The following is a 20466-nucleotide window of genomic DNA, read 5'->3' as shown; positions in this document are numbered from 1 at the left end:
TTCACATCCCAGTGATGTTTTTCTTTTTTACTTCAACTGTTAGCTGTGTGTTTTCCTAAATTACAAGGTGTTATAATAATCATTGTGTGAAGTCACAGCTGTAGTGTTTTGTAAGAAGCTCTAAGTGCTGCAGGCAGTTTCATGCACTCCAGAGCTTGAAAGGTGAATAGTGTAGGAAGAACTTGAATCTTATTTCTGAGTAGGCAGGCCAAAATACAGCATTTTGCATTTCTTGTATAAACCTATGCCATTAGGCTAACTGGCCTTTCTTCTTGATAGGTGCTTTGTATCATTTAAATTGAGCCATTTAAAACACTTTAATAACCTTATGTTAAAGGCTCCACAACTTTAACTGTGCTGTTTTACAGCTCTAAGGAGTATAGATTAAGGACAAATTAACATCTGAAATAGGTGCAGGTTATGTGGCCACTCATCATTCAGCTTCTTTGAGAAACATCTAGCTAGTGTTTAATGCAGAAGCTCAGCGTCAGGCAGGAATTGTTATGTAAGTGCTTATGGATCCTAACTATGTTTATGTAAATGTTTTGCAGGAACAAAGAAAATTCATCACCCTTAGAATCAAATCAAAGACAAGGTAAAAATAAAGCAAAAAAGAGGAAGATTGCTGAAACATCTAATGTTATCACAGAAGCACTGCCATCTGCAGAATCAGAGCCTGTTGAAATTGAGGTTGAGATTGCTGAAGGGACGATTGAAGTGGAAGATGACAGCATCAAAACACTTGAAGTAGCTTCTGCAGAGCAACCTATAAAGTACATACATACAACAGGTACATCAGATGAATCTGCTTTGGCTCTTTTGGCAGATATCACCAGTAAGTATCGTCAAGGAGAGACAAAATGCCAGATTCAAGAAGAAGGTGGTGCAACTGATCCCTCATGCAAACAGGTAGAAGATATTGAACTTGTGGAACTTCAAGTGTCGCATGTGAAGAATCTATTCCACTGTGAAAAATGTAACCGTTCATTTAAATTGTTTTACCATTTTAAGGAACACATGAAAACACACTCTGCTGAGAGTTACAAGTGTGATCTATGCAATAAAAGCTACCTACGAGAGAGTGCTTTGAAACAACACCTCACCTGTCACCACCTTGATGAAGGTGGTGCTAGCAAGAAGCAAAGACCTGGCAAGAAAATACATATATGCCAATACTGTGATAAGCAGTTTGATCACTTTGGACATTTTAAAGAGCACCTCCGAAAGCACACAGGTAAGAACACTGATATAGTCCTGTTCTTGTGGCTTTGGGTCTAGCATTTTGAGGTTTTACGTATTTTGGGGAAATAGAAAATATGCTGAAGAAAATGCATGAGTCCTGAGTGCTAGAAATACTTTGCTTGCAGTTGCAACTAAAATGCTGGTTTGTTGTTTTTTTTTTTTTTGTTTGTTTGTTTTACATTGATATAAACTTTGAGGGATTGAGGTGGTTAAAAATAGATGCCTAAAACCAGAAAGCTTCTCTTTTCAGTCTATTAAATCCTAAAATATTACTTTCAAAATAATTTCTTAAAGCATGTTTTTTTCTTGGAAAGTACCAAACTGAGGAGCTGCCATGACATGCTCTTGTTTTCACAATTCTGCTAGTAAATGTTTCTGTTGAAATATGATCTAAACCATGAGCTTCTCAGTGAAATATATATTTTAAAGAGTTTCTTTTACTAACAGAACATATGAGCGAATGCCTAATAATGCATTAGGCATAAAGTACCCCCTTCCTCTTGACATCTCATCTGATTTCATTTTTTTTGTTAATTAGCTCAGCAAAACATTTCTTGTGACTATAGTAGACTTGTTACTGTAAAATCTGCCTCTTTGAACAGTATCTTTTGAGTCCAAAATTGCTTGTGTTTCTTCTGTGTAATATGGGAGGTTAAGATGCTATTTCTTCATGTCACTGAAAAGTCTGTACTATCTGAATAGGCACTGAATATTATATAGATAGCTCTCTGAATGTAAAATATATGTTGTCCTGATCTTTCATACATTTTTATTTGATATATCAGTCATGAATCATCAGTAAGAATTTAAGAGGGTAGCAGTCTTATTTATTTTCCAGCTTGCTGTTGCAAAAGCCTTTTAATTGGAACTTCTTTGTATCTGTATATGACACTGCATCAAATGTACTCCAAATAGCCCCTTAAAAGTTGCATTTATGAAAACTCTTTGGCAAATCCTTCTTCCCTGTGAAGCCTGGAGTGTTTCTCTATTATGACCAAGCCAAATGCAAGCTACCTAACAAAAGTCTTTTCAGAGAAGTTTGTGGAGGATTGGATTAACAGAATAAGCCAAATATAACAGTATATTCACTGCTGTTGTGACAGAAGGATTTTGGGGATGAAGCAACTTAGCATATCACAAGAGGTGCAGAGTACATTCTAAATATGTATTGATGCAAGTACCACACATGGAATCTAATTACTTCCTGTTCCAGTGATGGGCTTGAAGCAGCCAAATTAATCAGCCCATGTCTGAAAACTCTGTAATTGAAGTAATTTGCATGTGGATTATACAAACTTCTTGAGAAAAATTCATCAAGATCTTTGTCATTCCTCATGAATGCAAAATATGTTTCACAGGTAGTGTACTTTGAACTGCAAATAACATCTTCCATGGGAGTGAATAAATGGACTCTATCTACATACCATGAATAAATGATCCCAAGAAGTTCATTTGATAAATGCCTGCCTTTGTGTTTCTGGGGAGAAAAAAAGAAAGACACCCAAACAAAAAATCCCAACAACCTTACTCTATCTCTCTAAACCCAATCTAAACAATGATATGGCAGCTTTATGGTTATGGGTGAATTCCCTGGTATTTCTTACATACTGGGCAAATAGAAGTCACTGTGTTATTATGAGTGTCTTTGGGTTAAAAAATATTTATTTTGGGCAATCCCCTTCCTGTGGCTGCAGGATTATAAAGGTCCAACAAAATATTGGACTCTCTTAGATCAGAATTTCTGTCCTGTGAGTTACTTATGATTGGCAAGTGAAATCTGGCCTGTTCTCGTAAATGGAAAAAAATTAATTGTTAGATCAGGTCAAGAACCCTCCCTCTTTAGTCTTATTTAAGTGAGATTTCATAAACTCATAGTTTAATGACACCCCAGGGGAAGAGAAGCAAGTTGTCACCTTTAGCAGAGGAGTTCAGTTACCAGCTCACCAGTGTACTTCTGAAGCTAGAGGCAGGCTGATACGCTCTCTGTTTTCCATTGCTGCTGCTGCTGAAGTCACTGCATTGATTTGCACTGTGCAAGAAGTCACTCAATGTCTTTTTGGCCTTTGGATATTGCCACTGCTGTCTTTGAATTATCAGTTTCAGATACTTTAGGCAGAATATGAAGATTGTTGAAGAATTTGGGTAAAAATAGAATAAATCTGTCCTTAACTGGGCAGTGCCTTGCTTCAAGTAACTCTTTAAATGTGATGAGATTGCAGAGCAGGTGAAGGTTTGTGGTGTGAGTTTTGTTCTGTAATATTCATAAAATCATAGAATGGCCTGGATTGGAAGAGACCTTGAAGCTCATCTCATTCCAGCCCTTCCTGCCATGAGTGCCTTCCATTAGACCAGGTTGTTCCAAGCCCTGTCCAACCTGGCCTTGAACACTTCCAGGGATGGGACAGCCACAGCTTCTCTGGGCAACCTGTGCCAGGGCCTCACCCTCCTTACAGCAAAGAGTTTTTCCTAATATCTAATCTAAACCTACTTATTTTCAATTTTAAGCCATTCCCCCTTGTCCTCTCACTCCAGGCCCTTTAAAATAGTCTCTCTCCATCTTTCTTGTCAGCTCCCTTTAGGACCTGGAAGGTCACAATTAGGTCATGCTGGAGCCTCTCTTCTCCAGGCTGAACAATCCCAATTCTCTCTGCTTTTCATAGCCAAGTGTCTCAGTTTAAAAGACAGATGTCTGCCAAGGAAGGTGGGAATCTTCAGGGAATGGAAAAGATGATCCCCTCCCTCCAAATTATTGCTTCAAAATTACAGGGTTTCCAGGCAAAATTATGGGGAAAGGAATAACATTTCTTTACTGGCAAATTAACTATAAATATAAATCAGAACAAACAACAAAAACAATAACAAGTTTTCCTGCCTGTTAATTTTTCCCTTGGGTGTAGTTACAACCACAACCGGCAGGGGGCACTGTTTGCTCCTAGCAGGGCAGAGAGGCTGCCCTCTGTGGCTTCAGGGGGCGCTCTGACACAAGCTTGGCAACATCTTCAGGTGGTGGTGGTGGGAGCTCGAGCAAAGAGGAGGACAGGAGATTGCTCCTTTTGCAAAGCTCACGGGCAGCAGTTGGTTCTGGTACCCCCACTGTGAGCTGGCACATTCTGGGGCAGTGGGCAGGGCTTGGTAGCAATGTCGGGCTACTGTGCAGAGAAGTGGCCCGGTGGGTGCAGCCCCAGTCCTGGCAGCACCCCACACGTTGGCTCTGGACCCCCAAATGGCTGAGAAACAGGGAAAAAACGAGCAGACTCAGTGTAGAATCTGCAGCAAAACGAAGTCCTGAAGCCTAACACACAGGAGTAGCCACGGCCACCACACTGCAGGCCAGGGTCCGGTGAGGCATGGTGCCAGTCCCATGTGGCACCACATGCGCTGGCTCTGGGCTCCCGAACAACAGGGAAGTGGTGCCAGGAAGAAAAACAGAGGGCAACAATATTTCAAGTCAGATGTACTCACTGTGTCTCCTTGTGGCCACCACCTCAATCCCGAACCAGAAGAGAGCGAGAGAGCCCCAAGCCCCACTCCCCACCCCCCTAGGTCTCAGGCCAAGCTTACACCTCTCACAATATCCCCTGAGCCATGGAAAACCTGGTCAGCAAGGCTTTTAAAAAAGCCTGCACTGAAACAGGGGCTCTCCCCACCCCCAGCCCCACACACATCCAGTCCCTTGCCTTAAAGATACAGCAACCATTTTTTGGGCACAAAGCAGAGGATCAGGAAATATACTATCATAATAATTCACTCCAAGACAGAAAGATGCTCCATCCCTCTGATCATCTTGGTGCCTCCTCTGAACTTGCTCTAACAGGTCTATGTCCTTTCTGTGCTGGGGACCCTAGAGCTGGAGGCAGAACTGCAGGTAGCGTCTTACCAGAGCAGAGGGGAAGAATTCCCTCCTCCCCTGCTGCCCACACTGTGGAATCAGCCCAGCACACAGGATTTCTGGGTGCCAGTGCACACAGCCAGGGCATGTCCATTTAGCTTATATATCTGAGCTGATGTCATATGGTATGGAATATCCCTTTGGCCAATTTGGGTTAGCTGGCCTAGTTGTGTCCCCTCCCAGGATCTTGCCCACTCCCATCCCCTTTGATGGGGGAAGGAATATCAGAGGGACAGCGCTGCTCAGCAGTAGCCAAAACACTGGTCTGTTATCAGCACCCTTCCAGCTACCAATGCAAAGCATAGCACTGTAAGGGCTATGAACTTTACCTTGGTCAGACCCAATACAATCTCTACCCCTTATTCCATACCATTTGCGTCATCCTCAGATCCCATATAATATATATGATCTCATTACTAGGATGCTTAAACTATCTCTATACCAAACATACATTTTATTAACAACTATTGCCTATCCTTTCACATCCCTCCAGGTGGTCTCCATTCCATCAAGATGTGGGGTCAAGACAGGAAAAATAGTACACTTGATGGTTCATGGTTAGACACTGCCACCATCCCTGTTCATCATCGCATTCTTCTTGCTCCTTGCAAAATTCATTCTTTGTCAGTTCATGTCCCTCCTGCTGCTTTACCTTCTGTAACATGCAACTTACACTATAGGTTATTCTTACTCAAAGGTTGAATCTCCTTGAGGTACACACCGAGTCTTCCCATCCTCCCGCATCACCCACCAAGTACACCCAGGTCCTTGGGCAAAGACAATCCCACAAATGGGTTTGCCTTTTCCCATGGGGGAAGAAATCCACACTGACTTCCCCAGCCACTTCCCTGTGTGTAGTGCAGGGACTTTGTCTCCTCCCACAGTGTCTAAGGGCTTAGTTTGGGCAGGACGAGGGCAGTTAGCAGATCCCCTAGTGTTGACCAACCAAGTGGCTTCTGCCAAGTTTGCATCTCAGTGCTTCCATGTCCTCATTACCTAACACCCTTAACACAGTTTTTAGCGGCCCGTTATAGCTTTCAGTCTTCCCAGAGGCCTGTGGATGATAGGGAATGTTATATATCCACTTAATTCCATGTCTCTTTGCCTAGGAGTTTATAAGATTATTTTGAAAATGAGTCCCATTGTCTGACCAAATTCTGTCTGGGGTTCCATGTCACCACAAAATGTGTCTTTCAAGACCTGAAATCATGTTCTGGGTGGTGGCATGGTTTACTGGGTACATTTCCAGCCAGCCAGTTGTGGCCTCTACCATGGTGAGGATATAACTCTTGCCTTGGTGTGTCCGTGGCAATGGCCCAATGTAATCAATTTGCCAGGCTTCGCCATACTGGAAGCCCAGCCAACGCACTCCACTCCAAGACGGCTTCACTTGTGTGGCTCGCTTGACGGCAGCATGTTTCACACTGATGGATAACCTGTGAAATAGCCTCCATGGTCAGGTCTACCCCTTGATCACGAGCTCATCTATGTTGCATCCCTTCCAAGATGCCCTGATGTTTCAGAGGCCCATAGGGCTATAAATAGCTCACCCTTTCTTTCCAAATCTAGGTCCACCTGAGCTATTCTGATTTTGGTGGCCTTATCTACCCGTTTGTTGTTTTGATGCTCCTCAGTGGCACAACTTCTGAGCATCTACATGATGTACTTTCAGAGTTATGTTTTATATTCGTGCAGCAATGTCCTGTCATAATGCAGCAGCTCAGATGGGTTTACCCCTGCATTGCCAATTGCTTTTCTTCCACTGCTGCAGCCATCTCCATAGGGCATTAACCACCATCCAGGAGTCTGTATAAAGTATGGCCCACTTTTCTACTTTTCTCTCTCAGCAATCTCTCGGGCTAGTTGAATGGCTTTCACCTCTGCAAATGGTCTTGATTTACCTTCCCCTTCAGCAGCCTAAATGACTTGTTGTGTACAACTCCACACAGCGGTTTTCCACTTCTGATAGTTTTCTATCACTCGGCAGGATCCATCAGTAAATAAAGCATAGCTTCTTTTGCTTTCTGGTAACTCATTAAATGGTGGTGCTTCTTGGGCACAAGTCACCTTCTCAGGCAATGCTCCAAAATGTCTGGCTTCTGGCCAATCCAAAATCTCTTCTAGGATTCCTGGGAAATTGGGTTTTCCCATTCGGGCTCATTGTGTAATTAATGCTACCCACTTACTCCATGTAACGCTGGTTGCATGATGTCTTGAGGGAATGTTTCCTTTGAACATCCAGTGTAGCATGGGCAATTGTGATGCCAAGAGGAGACACACTTCTGTCCAAACAACTTCTGTGGCAGCTTGAACCCCCTCGTAAGCTGCTATTATCTCTTTTTCAGTTGGAGTATAGTGGGCTTCTGATCCTTGATAATTCCAGCTCCAAAACCCTAGTGGTCAACTTCAGGTTTCTCCTGCGGTTCTTTGCCAGAGGCTTCAGGTGAGGCCCTGCTCCCCAGCTGCAGTGGAGAGTATATTTTGCTCATCTGGTTCTGTCCGAACAGGCCCAAGAGCTACTGCACAAGCTATTTCCTGTCTGATCTGCTCAAAAGCCTGTTGTTGGTCAAGGCCCCACTCGAAGTGGTTCTTCTTCTGGGTCACTTGATAGAGGGGGCCCACAAGCTGACTATAACCTGGAATGTGCATTCTCCAGAACCCCACAAAGCCCAGGAAAGCTTGTGTTTCCTTGTTATTAGCTGGTGGAGACACAGTTGCAATTTTGTCAACCACCTCTGTAGGCACATGGCAGCATCCATCCTGCCATTTTGTTCCCAAGAACTGCATCTCCTGTGCAGGTTCCTTTGCCTTACTTTGTTTTATGGCAAGACCAGCTTTAAAAAGAATTTGGATCATTTTATTTCCTTTCTCAAAAACTTCTGCTATATCACCTCACACAATGATATCATCAATATATTGTAGGTGCTCTTGAGCTCCACCCTGTTCCAGGGCAATCTGGATCAGGCCATGGCAGATGATGGGACTGTGTTTCTACCCCTGGGACAGTCAGTTCCAGGTGTATTGGACACCCCTCCAGGTAAAAGCAAATTGTGGTCTGCACTCTGACATCAGAGGGACTGAGAAAAATGCATTAGCAATGTCAGTTGTGGCATACCATTTGGCTGGTTTTGACTCCACCTCATATTAGAGTTCCAACATGTCTGGTAGAACAGCACTTATAGGTGGCGTGACTTTGTTCAGACCCCAATAGTCTACTGTCAGCCTCCATTCCCCATTTGACTTCTGCACAGGCCATATGGGGCTGTTGAAGGGTGAGCAGGTTCTGCTGATTACTCCTTGGCTCTCCAGTCGACAAATTAGTTCATGGATAGGAGTTATAGAGTCTCAGTTTGTGCGATATTGCCACTGATGCACTGTCCTGGTAGCAATTGGTACTTGTTGGCCTTCCACCTGCAGCAATCCTACAGTGAAGGGATCTTCTGAGAGGGCAGACAGGGTAGATAACTGTTTCATCTTCTCTGTATTCACTGTAGCTATACCAAAAGCCCATCAATAGCCTTTTGGATCCTTGAAGTACCCTCTCCTGAGGTAATCGATGCCAAGGATACAAGGGGCCTCTGGGCCAGTCACAATGGGATGCTTTTGCCATCTGTCCCCTGTTAAGCTCACCTCAGCCTCTATTACAGACAACTCTTGGCATCCTCCTGTCATTCCAGAGATCCAGATAGGTTCTGCACTCTTGTGCCTTGATGGCATCAGTGCACCAGTATCTACTAAAGCTTTATACTTCTGTGGATCAGATGTGCCAGGCCATCAAATCCACAAAGTCCAGCATACCCAGTCATCTCTTTCTGCCTCCTGGCTGAAGGCAGGGACCCTCTATTCCTGTTCCTGGTCAGAGTATTCACTATCTGACCTTTACAATGCTAGATCAGAAGTGCCCTCATCAGGGCTGTAGGAAATGGTTTTAGTTCTCTTATATCTGGGAGATGGCTGATTGTCTTCTGGTCTCTCTGTGTCAACTACACTGACTGTCTTCTTGGGTGGCCCCTTCTTAACAGGTCTTTTCCCTCTCAGTTCATGGACACGGGCTTTCAGCTTAAAGGTGGGTTCACCATCCCACTTCCTCATGTCCTCCCCCTGGTCACGCAGAAAGAACCAGAGTTCATTACGTGGCCTGTTCTTGGGGCTTCCCTTCGTTCTGACCGGGGTTGGAGAGGCGCAATCTCTTGGGCTGCCCCTAAATTTGGGGTACTGGCTCATCGGGATGAGGGAGTAGCCAGAGTTTCTTCTACATTTCGGAGCCAGGAGGACGCCACCTCTACAGTTGGTGTATCCATTTGCGGATAATACAGTGATACCAATCTGCTGGAATATGATGCTGGGGCACCTTGAACCACCTTCCTCCACATGGCCAGTGTTCAAGGGACATCCTCTGGATCTTTAGAAACACTGTCATTCTTTAGATCACTATAGATGATTTCCAGCACTGCTAGTTCTCTCAAGTACTGGCTATCTTCATCTGTAGTGGTCCACTTCCCTGGGGATTTCACAAGTTCTTCCTTACATGGATATCTTGCCCTCACACTTGAGAAAAGCCATTTCCAAAAGCTGCAAATGGCTCCTTCCTTTCCAATTCATCTTTCAATTTCTCGCGGGCAAAACGACAGGGGCGGTAGCTTCTCCTTCCTGGTGCCCCACCTGAAGAAAGGCATTAAATAGTGCCAGCGCTGCAGCGGCTGCCACTGCCCATGTGGTGTCAGCGGGGTCACGTGGCCGACGGCAAAAACATGGTGGACGACTCCCTGATGCAGAACCTGGACGAAATCAACTTCTTGGCACTGCAGGATCCTGCAGGAATCTTTGAATTAGTGAAACTTGTTGGTAATGGTACCCACAAGCAGCAATTTTTCTTCTAGTCAGAGAAGAGGAGGAAGTGAGGACATATGAGGAAGAAACATGGCAGCACCAAGGTTAATGGAAAAGAAAGAGGGGGAGGAGGTGCTCCAAGCATCGGAGCCGAAATTCCTCTACAAGCCATAGTGAGGACTGTGGTGAAACAGTCTCCCTGTAATGCATGTCGTCCATGGGAGATGCAGAATCCACTCGCAGCTCATGAGAAAAGTGCTCACGCTGGAGTGGGTGGATACCAGAGAAAGCTGTTATCTAGTAAGAAACCTGAATAAAGAGAGAGGGCCCCTGCTTCCAGAGATAGAGTAAAAAGACCCTTGCTTCCAAACTAGAGCAACCTAGCCTTAAAAGACTGCACCCCATGGACAAGTGACCCACACCACAACAGTTTTGGGAAGACAGTTTGCCCACAGGAGGGGCCCCATGGCATAGCAGAGAAAAGACTCGTCTCCCTGAGTGAACAAAAAAAAGATCTCAAATGACAAACTGACCAAGACCGCCATGCCCTGTCTTCCTGCGCTATTGGTGGAAAAGAGAGAAGGACTAGGGGGAAAAAGTGTTTTAAAGGCTTATTTTACATCTCATTATCCTCCTCTGACTGTTAATAATAAATTTACTTCATACCTTTAAATTTGAACCTGTGTTGCCCTTAGAGTGTTTTTCTCCCAGTCCTTATCTCAACTCATGAACCCTTCATTAATTTTTTACCCTCTCCTCTGCCCAACTGTACCAAGAAAAGGTAAGTGAATGACTTTCGTGGGTACCTGGTGTTTGGCCAGTGTCAAACCACAACCATCCAACCACTTTGTTACCCATCTAAGAGTCCACCCATTGAATCTCTCTCTCCAATTTACAAAGAAAGATGTTGTGGGGGCTCCATTTCAAATGCTTTACAGAAGTCCACATAAAGGACATCTCTAGCCTTTCCCTTGTCCAGTGATGGAGTCACTCCATCAGAGGAGGCCACTGGGTTGGTCAGGCAGAACTTGCCCTTGGTGAAGCCATGCTGGTTGTCCTGATCACCTCCCTGCCCTCCATGTGCCTTTGCAGAACTTTCCTGGAGGATCTGTTCCATGATTTTCCCAGGCACAGAGGTAAAGCTGACAGAGCGGTGATTCCCAGGGTCCTTTCCAGATGGGCTCCATCTCTCTGTTAAGGGTAGAAGGTTTTTAGCTTGTGAACTGGCAGAACTTGTGTAGAGGGCTTTAAAATAGGTTTGAAGGAGGAAGGGGATGCTGTTGGGCTGTCTGGAAGCAGGCCCAAGGATGGTAAGCCTGAGATAGTGAAATCAGCAGCCCAGCTGAGGTGTATGTATACTAATGCACACAGCATGGGTAACAAACAAGAAGAGCTGGAGGCCATGGTGCAACAGCAGAGCTATGATGTAATTGCCCTCATGGAAACGTGGTGGAGTGACTTGCATGGCTGGAGTGATGCACTGGATGGCTACAAGCTCTTCAGAAGAGATAGGAAAGGGAGAAGAGGTGGAGGGGTGGCCCTTTATATTAGGGAGGCTGTGGATGCCATAGGTATTGAAACTAATAATGATGAAGTTGAATGCCTATGGGTAAGAATTAGGGGGAAGGCCAATAAGGCTGACATCCTACTGGGAGTCTGTTATCATCCACCCAACCAGGAAGACGTGGTGGACAATTCATTCTATAAGCAGCTAGAGAATGTTTCTGGATCATCAGCCCTTGTTCTTCTTGGCAATTTCAACCTGCCAGACATTTGCTGGGAACTCAATATAGCTGAAAAAAGGCAGTCCAGGAAATTTTTGGAGTTTGCGGAGGACAACTTTTTGTTGCAGCTGGTGGGTGAGCCCACCAGGGGAGGGACTATGTTAGATCTGCTATTTGCAAATAGAGATGGGTTGGTGGGAAATGTGATGGTTGAGGCTGCTAGGGGCATAGTGACCATGAAATTATAAAATTCTCAATATTTGATGAAGTCAAGAGGAACATTATTAAGACTTTTACATTGGACTTTTGGAGGACAGACTTTGGCCTGTTCAGGAGACTTATTCAGAGAGTTCCTTGGGAAGTAGTCCTTAAAAACAAAGGAGTTCAGGAAGGGTGGGCATGCTTCAAAATGGAGCTCTTGAGGGTACAGGAACAGACTGTCCCTGTGTGCCAAAAGATGAGTCAACAAGGCAAATGTCCAGCCTGGGTAGGCAAGGAGATTTTGGAGGAACTCAGGAATAAAAAACCCTATTATCTTTGGAAGGAGGGTCAGGTCTCTCAGGTAGTATTTCAGAGAGTTGCTAGAGTATGTAAAAAAAATTAGGGAGGCTAAACCTCAGTTTCAACTTAAAATGTTGACTTTTGTAAAGGATAATAAAAAAATGTTTTTATAAATATATTAATGGTAAAAGGAAGAGAAATACTTACCTTTGTTCTTTATTAGATACAGAAGGGAACTTTGTAACTGCAGATGAGGAGAAGGCAGAGGTGCTTAACGCCTTCTTTAACTCAGTTTTTAGTGAGAAGACTTGCCTTTACAGGATAACTGTCCTCTTGGGTTGTTCGAAGACATCAGGGAGCAGAATGGTCCCCCCATTATCCAAGAGGAGGCAGCCAGAGAACTGCTGAGCTGCTTGGACATTCATAAATCCTTGGGGCCAGATGGGATCCATCCCAGGGTGATGAGGGAGCTGGCAGATGAGCTTGCGAAGCCACTCTCCATCATTTACCAGCAGTTCTGGCTCACTGGTGAGGTTCCAGATGACTGGAAGCTGGCCAATGTGACGCCCATTCATAAAAAGGGTGGGAAGGAGGATCCTGGCAATTATAGGCCAGTTAGCCTGACCTCTATACCAGGTAACGCTATGGAATGGTTTATATTGTGTCATCACACAGAACTTACAGGATGGCCAGGGTATCAGACCCAGTCAGCATGGGTTTCGGAGGGGTAGGTCATGTTAGACCAACCTGATCTCCTTTTATGAACAAGTGACCCGCCTGGTGGATGCAGGAAAGGCTGTTGATTTTGTGTACCTGGACTTCAGCAAGGCCTTTGATACTGTCTCCAACAGCATACTCCTGGAGAAGCTGGCAGCCCACGGCTAGGACAGGAGCACTCTTCAATGGGTTAGGTGTCCCGTCTTGGCTGTTCTAATGGCCTGGTAAGGCTCTGGATGGCCTTGAGGCAGCCCGCGCTCCAAAGGACGGAAGGAGTCTTAAGGTTTTTTGATTCTTCAGTGTTGTTTATTAGTTCTTATCTACAATATTTTCTCCCGGCCCGACAGAGGTCCGCACAGCAAGCCAGCCATGAGCGCACTGACCTCCCCCGGGGCGGCCGCCTATTTTTATACCAAAAACTACGTGTAAGATATTTACCTTTTCTCTCCAATACCTTTCACCCTTATTGACAAGTGCACATTCAGTAAGAGCCACCATCACCATTGAAGATGGATGACAAGAAGAAGAAGAAGAAGGACTGGACACGCCCTAATTCCTCCATCTTGTCTCCTAGAACCCTCTGTACCAAGATTCTAAAACCTGTGTTTTCACTCTATAATTAATCTATCCCTTCACCACTTATCCCTGTGTGATCCTCCCATCCTCATACAGGTGTTGCGTCCTGTGCAGGATCAAAGTCTAGCCACCAAACACTTCTGGCAACGTTCCAGGACTTCCGAGCCCCCCCAAGGGTTGTCTCGGTGACTCTGCACATCAGGAATGATGTGCTGAGTTCCCACAGTTAGGAACTGGCTGGGTGGCCAGGCCCAGAGAGTGCTGGTGAACGGTGCTGCATCCAGCTGGCAGCCAGTCACCAGTGGTGTCCTTCAGGAGTCTGTGTTGGGCCCAATTCTGTTTAATATCTTCATTGATTACATGGATGAAGGGATTGAGTCTTTCATTAGTAAGTTTGCGAGTGACACTAAGCTGGGATCATGTCTCAATCTGTTGGAGGGTAGGAGGGCTCTGCAGAGAGACTTGAAATGGTTGAATGGATGGGCAGAGTCTAACAGGATGAAGTTTAATAAATCCAAGTGCTGAGTCCTGCATTTTGGCCACAATAACCCCCTGCAACACTATAGGCTGGGGACAGTGTGGCTGGACAGTGCTCAGGCGGAAAAGGACCTGGGGGCACTGGTCGACAGCTGGCTGAACAAGAGCCAGCAGTGTGTCCTGGCTGCCAAGAAGGCCAATGGCATCCTGGCCTGTATCAGGAATAGTGTGGCCAGCAGGACCAGGGAGGTCATCCTTCCCCTATATTTGGCACTGGTGAGGTCACACCTTGAGTACTGTGTCCAGTTCTGGGCCCCTCTGTTTAGGAAGGATGTTGAGATGCTTGAGCACATCCAGAGGAGGGCAACGAGGTTGGTGAGGGGCTTGGAACACAAGCCCTATGAGGAACGACTGAGGGAGCTGGGGTCGTTTAGCCTGGATAAAAGGAGACTCAGAGGTGACCTTATCACTCTCTACAACTTCCTGAAAGGTGGTTGTAGTCAGGTGGGGGTTGGTCTCTTTCACCAGGCAGCAACTGACAGAACCAGAGGACACAATCTCAAGCTGCGTCAAGGGAAATATAGGTTGGATATTAGGAAAAATTTTTTTACAGAAAGGGTGATAAAGTTCTGGAATGGTCTGCCCGGAGAGGTGGTGGAGTCACTATCCATGAATGTGTTTTAAAAAAGAGTGGATGTGGCACTTGGTGCCATTGTTTAGTTGAGGTGTTAGGGCATGGGTTGGACTCAATGATCTTGAAGGTCATTTCCAACCTAGTCATTCGGTGAATTCTGTGAATTCTACCCTTTTTAAAGATGGGGACAATGTTTCTCTTTTTCCAGTCACCTGAGACTTCACCTGACTGCCATGGCTTTTCAAATATCGTGGAGAGTTGCTTGGCAACTACATCAGCCAATTCTCTCAGGACTCTGGGATGCATTTTATCAGGTCCCGTGGACTTATGTGCATTCAGGTTCCTCAGGTGGTCATGAGCCTGATCTTAGAATGGGAAGGACTTCGCTCCCCCAGTCCCCATCCTGCTGTCCATCCATTCGACAGGTGTGGGAAGAGAGGTTGGCATTGAAGATTGAGTCAAAATAGTTGAGTACCTCAACCTTCTCTTTGTCTATTGTTACCAGTTTTCCAGCCCTGTTTATCAGGGGGTAATACTTTATTTGAACTTCCTTTTCTGGCTGACAGACCTGTAGAAGCCCTTCCTGTTATTCTTTGTGTCCCTTGCCAGGTTCAGTTCAAGTTTCACCTTGGCCTTCCTCATCTCATCTCTACCACAACCAAACTCCATCTCTATACTTTTCTCAGGATAGCTGTCCTTGTTCCCACTACCTGTGCATTTCCTTCTTTCCCTTTAGTTTGACCAGCAGTTCCCCACTCAGCCATGCCAGTCTCTTGCCTTCCTTGTCCTGTTTTTTACTCCTGGAGATCACCTCCTGGGTCATTCTTTAGGCTCACCAATGTATTTGGTTGCTCGTGCAATGTCTGTGATTTTTGATCTGCGAGACAGATGGTAGTTCAGCATACTCTGCATTACCTGTATGAAAGTTTCCAGAAGTGTAGCCTCTTTTAAGCATTAAGGGGAATGTTCCCTCCATTTAATGTTTTTTTTGTGGTCTTTGAGTGTATAAGTGAGAATTATAGGTGACTTATGGATTTCCTTTGAAAAGTTAGATGGTGCTGAATATCTTTATTTCTCAAAATACAGGTTTATTTGCTTTCCGTCTCAGTTGTCAATAATTACTATATCCCTGAAAATGAAGGCTTTTAAACTGAATTGAGCTAGAATAGATTCTTATGTTACTCAGTGAAATGTCTCAGCATCTTTTGGAGTTCATTAAATAGTTTGTTTCATTAGTGATGTTGGTATCAGTACCTCCACAGATTAATTATCAGACTTAGAAGAAACACACTGATACTAATTTTTTGTACTTTAATTTCCTTGAATTTCATTGTATTTCTGCATGATGAAATTAGTAAACAGAGACAGCAGCTGCTCTTTGTTACTATTTGAAATGGTAATAACAGTATACTATGAATTAAAATTTCTGGGCTTGGTTTGTTTTAATACCAATGCATTTTTACTTCATGGTCATTCTGTGCCAACTTCTTTTTCTGGAGCTTAGTTTCAGCTCTCAAGCATAAGTTGTCATTGTTCTTGAAAATAAAACTTTGTATTATTTAAATACCTCCTTCTTTAATGTGTCACTTTGTATATACCAATGTTGAGTCTTTAACTGTTATTATCAGGTGAAAAGAGAGAAAAAGCTCCTATTTCTTTAAGATATTTCATCAGAATAATAGCCTAACTTTCATAAAAACCTGCATATACCTTAAATGACACTGGGAATTGTGTTACTTTATCATGTCTGTGGGTTTTATTTTGTTTTGTCCAGTTTGTTTTGTTTTTATAAATGAGAGTTATGACTCCACATTAGGTTTTTGCAATTTTATTTACATAAAGTTTACATAGAATGTCTTTTTCTTCTGTAGAATAGTCCAGTTGGCCACATCTTTACAGCATATTTATCAACCTACACAAAAGGAAGAGCTGACCAAAAACTGGCTGGTTTTATACACTTACAAATCCCCGTGTTTGTCTTAACAGGTGAAAAACCATTTGAATGTCCAAACTGCCATGAGCATTTTGCTAGGAATAGTACACTCAAATGTCATCTGACAGCCTGTCAGTCTGGAGCTGGAGCTAAAAAGGGAAGAAAGAAGCTTTACGAATGTCAGGTGGGTAATAGAAGTAGCAGAGTTTGAGGCTAGACACCTTCCTGTGCTGAGGGAGGGAGTGTGAGAGTACTGAGCAGGAAAGGCATAGAGAGCGGACTTTTGTATCCAAGAACTATTTTTAGCAAAATAAATTATAAAGGCTGCATTCAACCATGACATGAAGGTAAATTCTTATATCTAAGTAGTTCCATTTAAAATATGAAATTACTGATATGGAGCTTCATAATAGTTAATCAGTTAGATTCTTGTGAGTAGGTAAGTGTTCATCTGCATCTTACTAATCTTTCTGCTTCTTGATGCACAGACCTAGGCCTTTCCTGCTTGTGAGCATGCTTCACTAAAATCCAAAATACAAAGTACTATTTTATTTCCTGTGATGGTAGCTCTGTAGTCAGAGAGAGAGAAAGCTATAGCTAAGTTTTCCTAGAATCAGCCTGAGAAGCTTTAGGGAGCTGGAGATAAACATTGATAGCAAAATATTAAAACAACCTGCAGGTGGTGTTTTTCTCATAAGATTGTTTACAAATGGGGGTGTCGTGTTAATTAGCCAAACAGGTGAAATGTATTGATTAAATGACCAATCAGGTCCACCCATAGCGAACTAAGCTATAAAAGAAGAGAGGATGAAATAAACAAGGTGTTTGCTACTTTGCCTTCTGATTGAACTGTGTGTCATCTCTGACTCAATGGTGACAATTTCCTAATTTTTTTTCTGTTTAATACTAATATACTGACTGGCTAGAAAGTCATTTCAACTTATGATGACAATCCGTAATGTCTTTTAAGCAAATATAAATGCTGTAGATGGATAGCTAGGGTACTTGGTTACTATGCAACTGACATGTGAAAAGCTGTTCAGAAGACTATTACTTAGCTTTTAAAAGTTGATTCTGAAAAGCTAGAAAATATGAGAGCTGAGGTTGGTTGTAGCATTTTTATTTGCCATTTTGCTGCCCCACTGCTGTGACAGTCTCAAATAAGGCTCTCACCTCATTCAGCTCACAGAATTGCTGTGGTTTGAGGTTAAATTGCGTCATATAGTAAAGAAAATTGTTGGATATTTGCTTTATTTTGAAAAAAAAAAGAGTGATGTTATTCAAAGAAAGCAGCAAATACTGCAGGAGGTGAATAAATTCCTCATTTAATCCAAGTTTCACTGATGCTGTGGCATTGCTTAGTTGTTATACTTGACTAAAGTTAATTCTTGGGAGCATGCCTTTATCTTAAAAGATAAGTTTGTTTTGAACATGAGAACTAGTATATAATGCAAATTTGTACCTAGTAGCTTCACTGAAGATACTATTTTGTCTTGGTGAGCCTTTGGTTTAATTACTTCACCTTGTAGCTTTCTCTTACAGATAACTGTGAATGTGGGTTAGTGCTATTTCAGCCCTCAGCAACTACAAGAATTCTTGCATAAATTCTTGATTTATTTTTCTGTTTAAAACTGAATTTGAATGGTGTTCAATAAATAAAATCTTGGCTCACTGAACAAGAAGGAAAAAACAAAATTGCACTTGCTTGATGAGCACTTTGGATGCTCTTCAGTGAATGCCGTGAGAACTGAATTAGGCGCCACATGGCAAGAACAGTAATTATGTGCTTGGGCATTACTGATAATCATTACCTTTATGTATGACTAATTAATTTTGAGTACTTATCTATAAGGGTAGTATTTTAAGAAGTCTGTGTGTGCAACTTCTTTCTAAAGCATGAGTCATGGTGACACACATATGCAAAAAGCATGTTGCTAGCATCACAAATGTGATTTTAAGATTTCAACAGCAAAATGGAGATATTCAGCTCCATTACACAGACCCGTTCCTTGAGTTAATCCCTGTCAGATACTCCATCATTCTTTTGTGCTGTTGCTGTACATTGAGGAGATGGAACATTCTGTTTCCAAATTATTTGCCAACAGTGAAGGGGTTCCAACAGTGAAATGCATGTTCTTTGCTTCTTTCTGAAGCCAAGAGCACTTGTATGGACAGAAACTCCTGACCCCGTTTCTTTACTCCAAGCCTAATTCTACCCCACTCTTCTCTCTTCTACCCTGGCACCTCATTCATTTCTGCAGTCTTTGTGTATTTTTTTCAAGCTACTTACCTCACTGCCAGCTGAAGGGAAGTGTGCTCATGTGCTTTATGAAAATAGTATGTCTGCAGTCAAAGCAGTACTTTTAGCTGGAAGAAACTTAAAAAGATGGAGTTTTAAGAGATTTTTATCTGCTAAAATCACTCAAATATTGTTTTTTGAAATGGCAAAATGTGAGAGTTTAGACTATCCAGCTAAATCTTACAATGCCATGAACAAATGAAAGCTGATAAATAAAAGTAGGCTATTAGTACTGCATCTAGAACTTCAGTAAAAGGACAGTTTGAATTGCACTTTGATCATATGATATTACATAAATAGATTTCCACTCAAAATTCTAGCATCAGACATTTATTGGGGTGTGAATCTGTATGTGAATTTCACATAAAGTTAAAATAGGAAAGCTTTTACATGCTGTACTGGCTGATTAATTTTGTAGGTATCCTCTGTATGCACAACTCAAAACAGCACACTGTATCTTAAAAATAAATAAATACCAGGTCTTCTGTTCATTTGAAGCTGATTTCTCTGCTTTTACCTCTAACATACATGGTGGAGTTTTTTAATCCAAGTAGCAAGAAGCTATGCTATGTGAAGCCATGATCTGAAATAGGCACTATACTTTGTTATATTTCTGTTGGCACTGTTTAACACACTGTATCTTTTGTTTCAGGTTTGTAACAGTGTGTTTAACAGCTGGGATCAATTTAAAAATCATTTGGTAATACATACAGGTGTCAAACCTAACCACTGTACCTTATGTGATTTGTGGTTTATGCAAGGCAGTGAGCTAAGAAGGCATCTCAAAGACATGCACAATATTTCAGAACAAATAGTGACAGAAGAGATTCTTCCAGTGGAAGCTATGGAAGCTGAACCAGTAACATCAATGACTATAATAGAACAAGTGGAGCAAGTCCATGTCCTACCAGTAATTCAGGTACAAGTGGATCCTGCACAGGTAACTGTGGAACAGATGCACCAGGATCTCATACAGGAAAATCAAGTGAAAGGCACACAGATGGAGGAACTGCAAGAACAGGTGCAAATTAGTTATTTAGAAGTTGAACACATTCAGACTGAACAAGGTGCTGAAGTGCATGTGGAGCAATTACACGTTGGGCGTGTAAGTCGAATACAGGTGGAAGAAGTACAGGCAGAACTTATAGATGGAACAGACCTTGAACAAGTAGAATATGAAAGTGTTGATCAAGGAGAAGCAGAAGAAAATGAAACCAGTCAAGTAGATGATGCAGATATGGAAGATCATGAACAAGCTGAAGACTTAAAAACTCAACAATTAGTGGACACACAGAATGAAAAGGTGGATAACTAGGACAAATGACCACACTGTGCAGCTTTAGGAATTAAGTACCCAATTATTTTTGCTAGCTTTTACATTGGTTTTTGAACCAATGGTCTGTGGTCACCTTTCCAATATCCTGTCCTTAGGAAGCTGGACAAGTGGACCAAAGTTAGTTTTCTTCATGTAGAACTAAACCTCTCCTATGTGAAAAATAACTTTACCATTCATGTAGTGCCATGGAACAGAAAACACCACAGCTTTGTTAGGATTTTAATAATGAACAGCTTGTATCATTTACATCATCCCTAGGTATATGTAAGAGTAACTTTGCCTCTTCTTGCTATAGAAGCAAACTCTTG

The 20466-nt window shown here is 42.9% G+C and overlaps 1 protein-coding gene across 2 annotated transcripts in view; it reads left to right on the top strand.

Annotated features, from left to right (window-relative positions):
* Positions 1 to 20137, top strand: part of LOC134431517 (zinc finger protein 131-like) — a 29698-nt gene extending 9561 nt beyond the window's left edge. The window contains exons 4-7 of one of the 2 annotated variants that reach the window (XM_063179515.1): positions 552 to 909; positions 1012 to 1234; positions 16577 to 16707; positions 19475 to 20137. In XM_063179515.1, the coding sequence (XP_063035585.1) occupies positions 552 to 909; positions 1012 to 1234; positions 16577 to 16707; positions 19475 to 20137 (1375 nt within the window). Of the gene's footprint in view, positions 1 to 551; positions 1235 to 16576; positions 16708 to 19474 lie in introns of both variants that reach the window. The other variant, XM_063179517.1, reaches the window with a different exon arrangement.
* The last annotated feature ends 329 nt before the right edge of the window (positions 20138 to 20466 follow it).

The sequence above is a fragment of the Melospiza melodia genome, chromosome W (genome assembly GCF_035770615.1).
Source record: "Melospiza melodia melodia isolate bMelMel2 chromosome W, bMelMel2.pri, whole genome shotgun sequence".
Classification (NCBI taxonomy): Eukaryota; Metazoa; Chordata; class Aves; order Passeriformes; family Passerellidae; genus Melospiza; species Melospiza melodia.
This window is presented reverse-complemented; position numbering and strand designations above follow the sequence as displayed.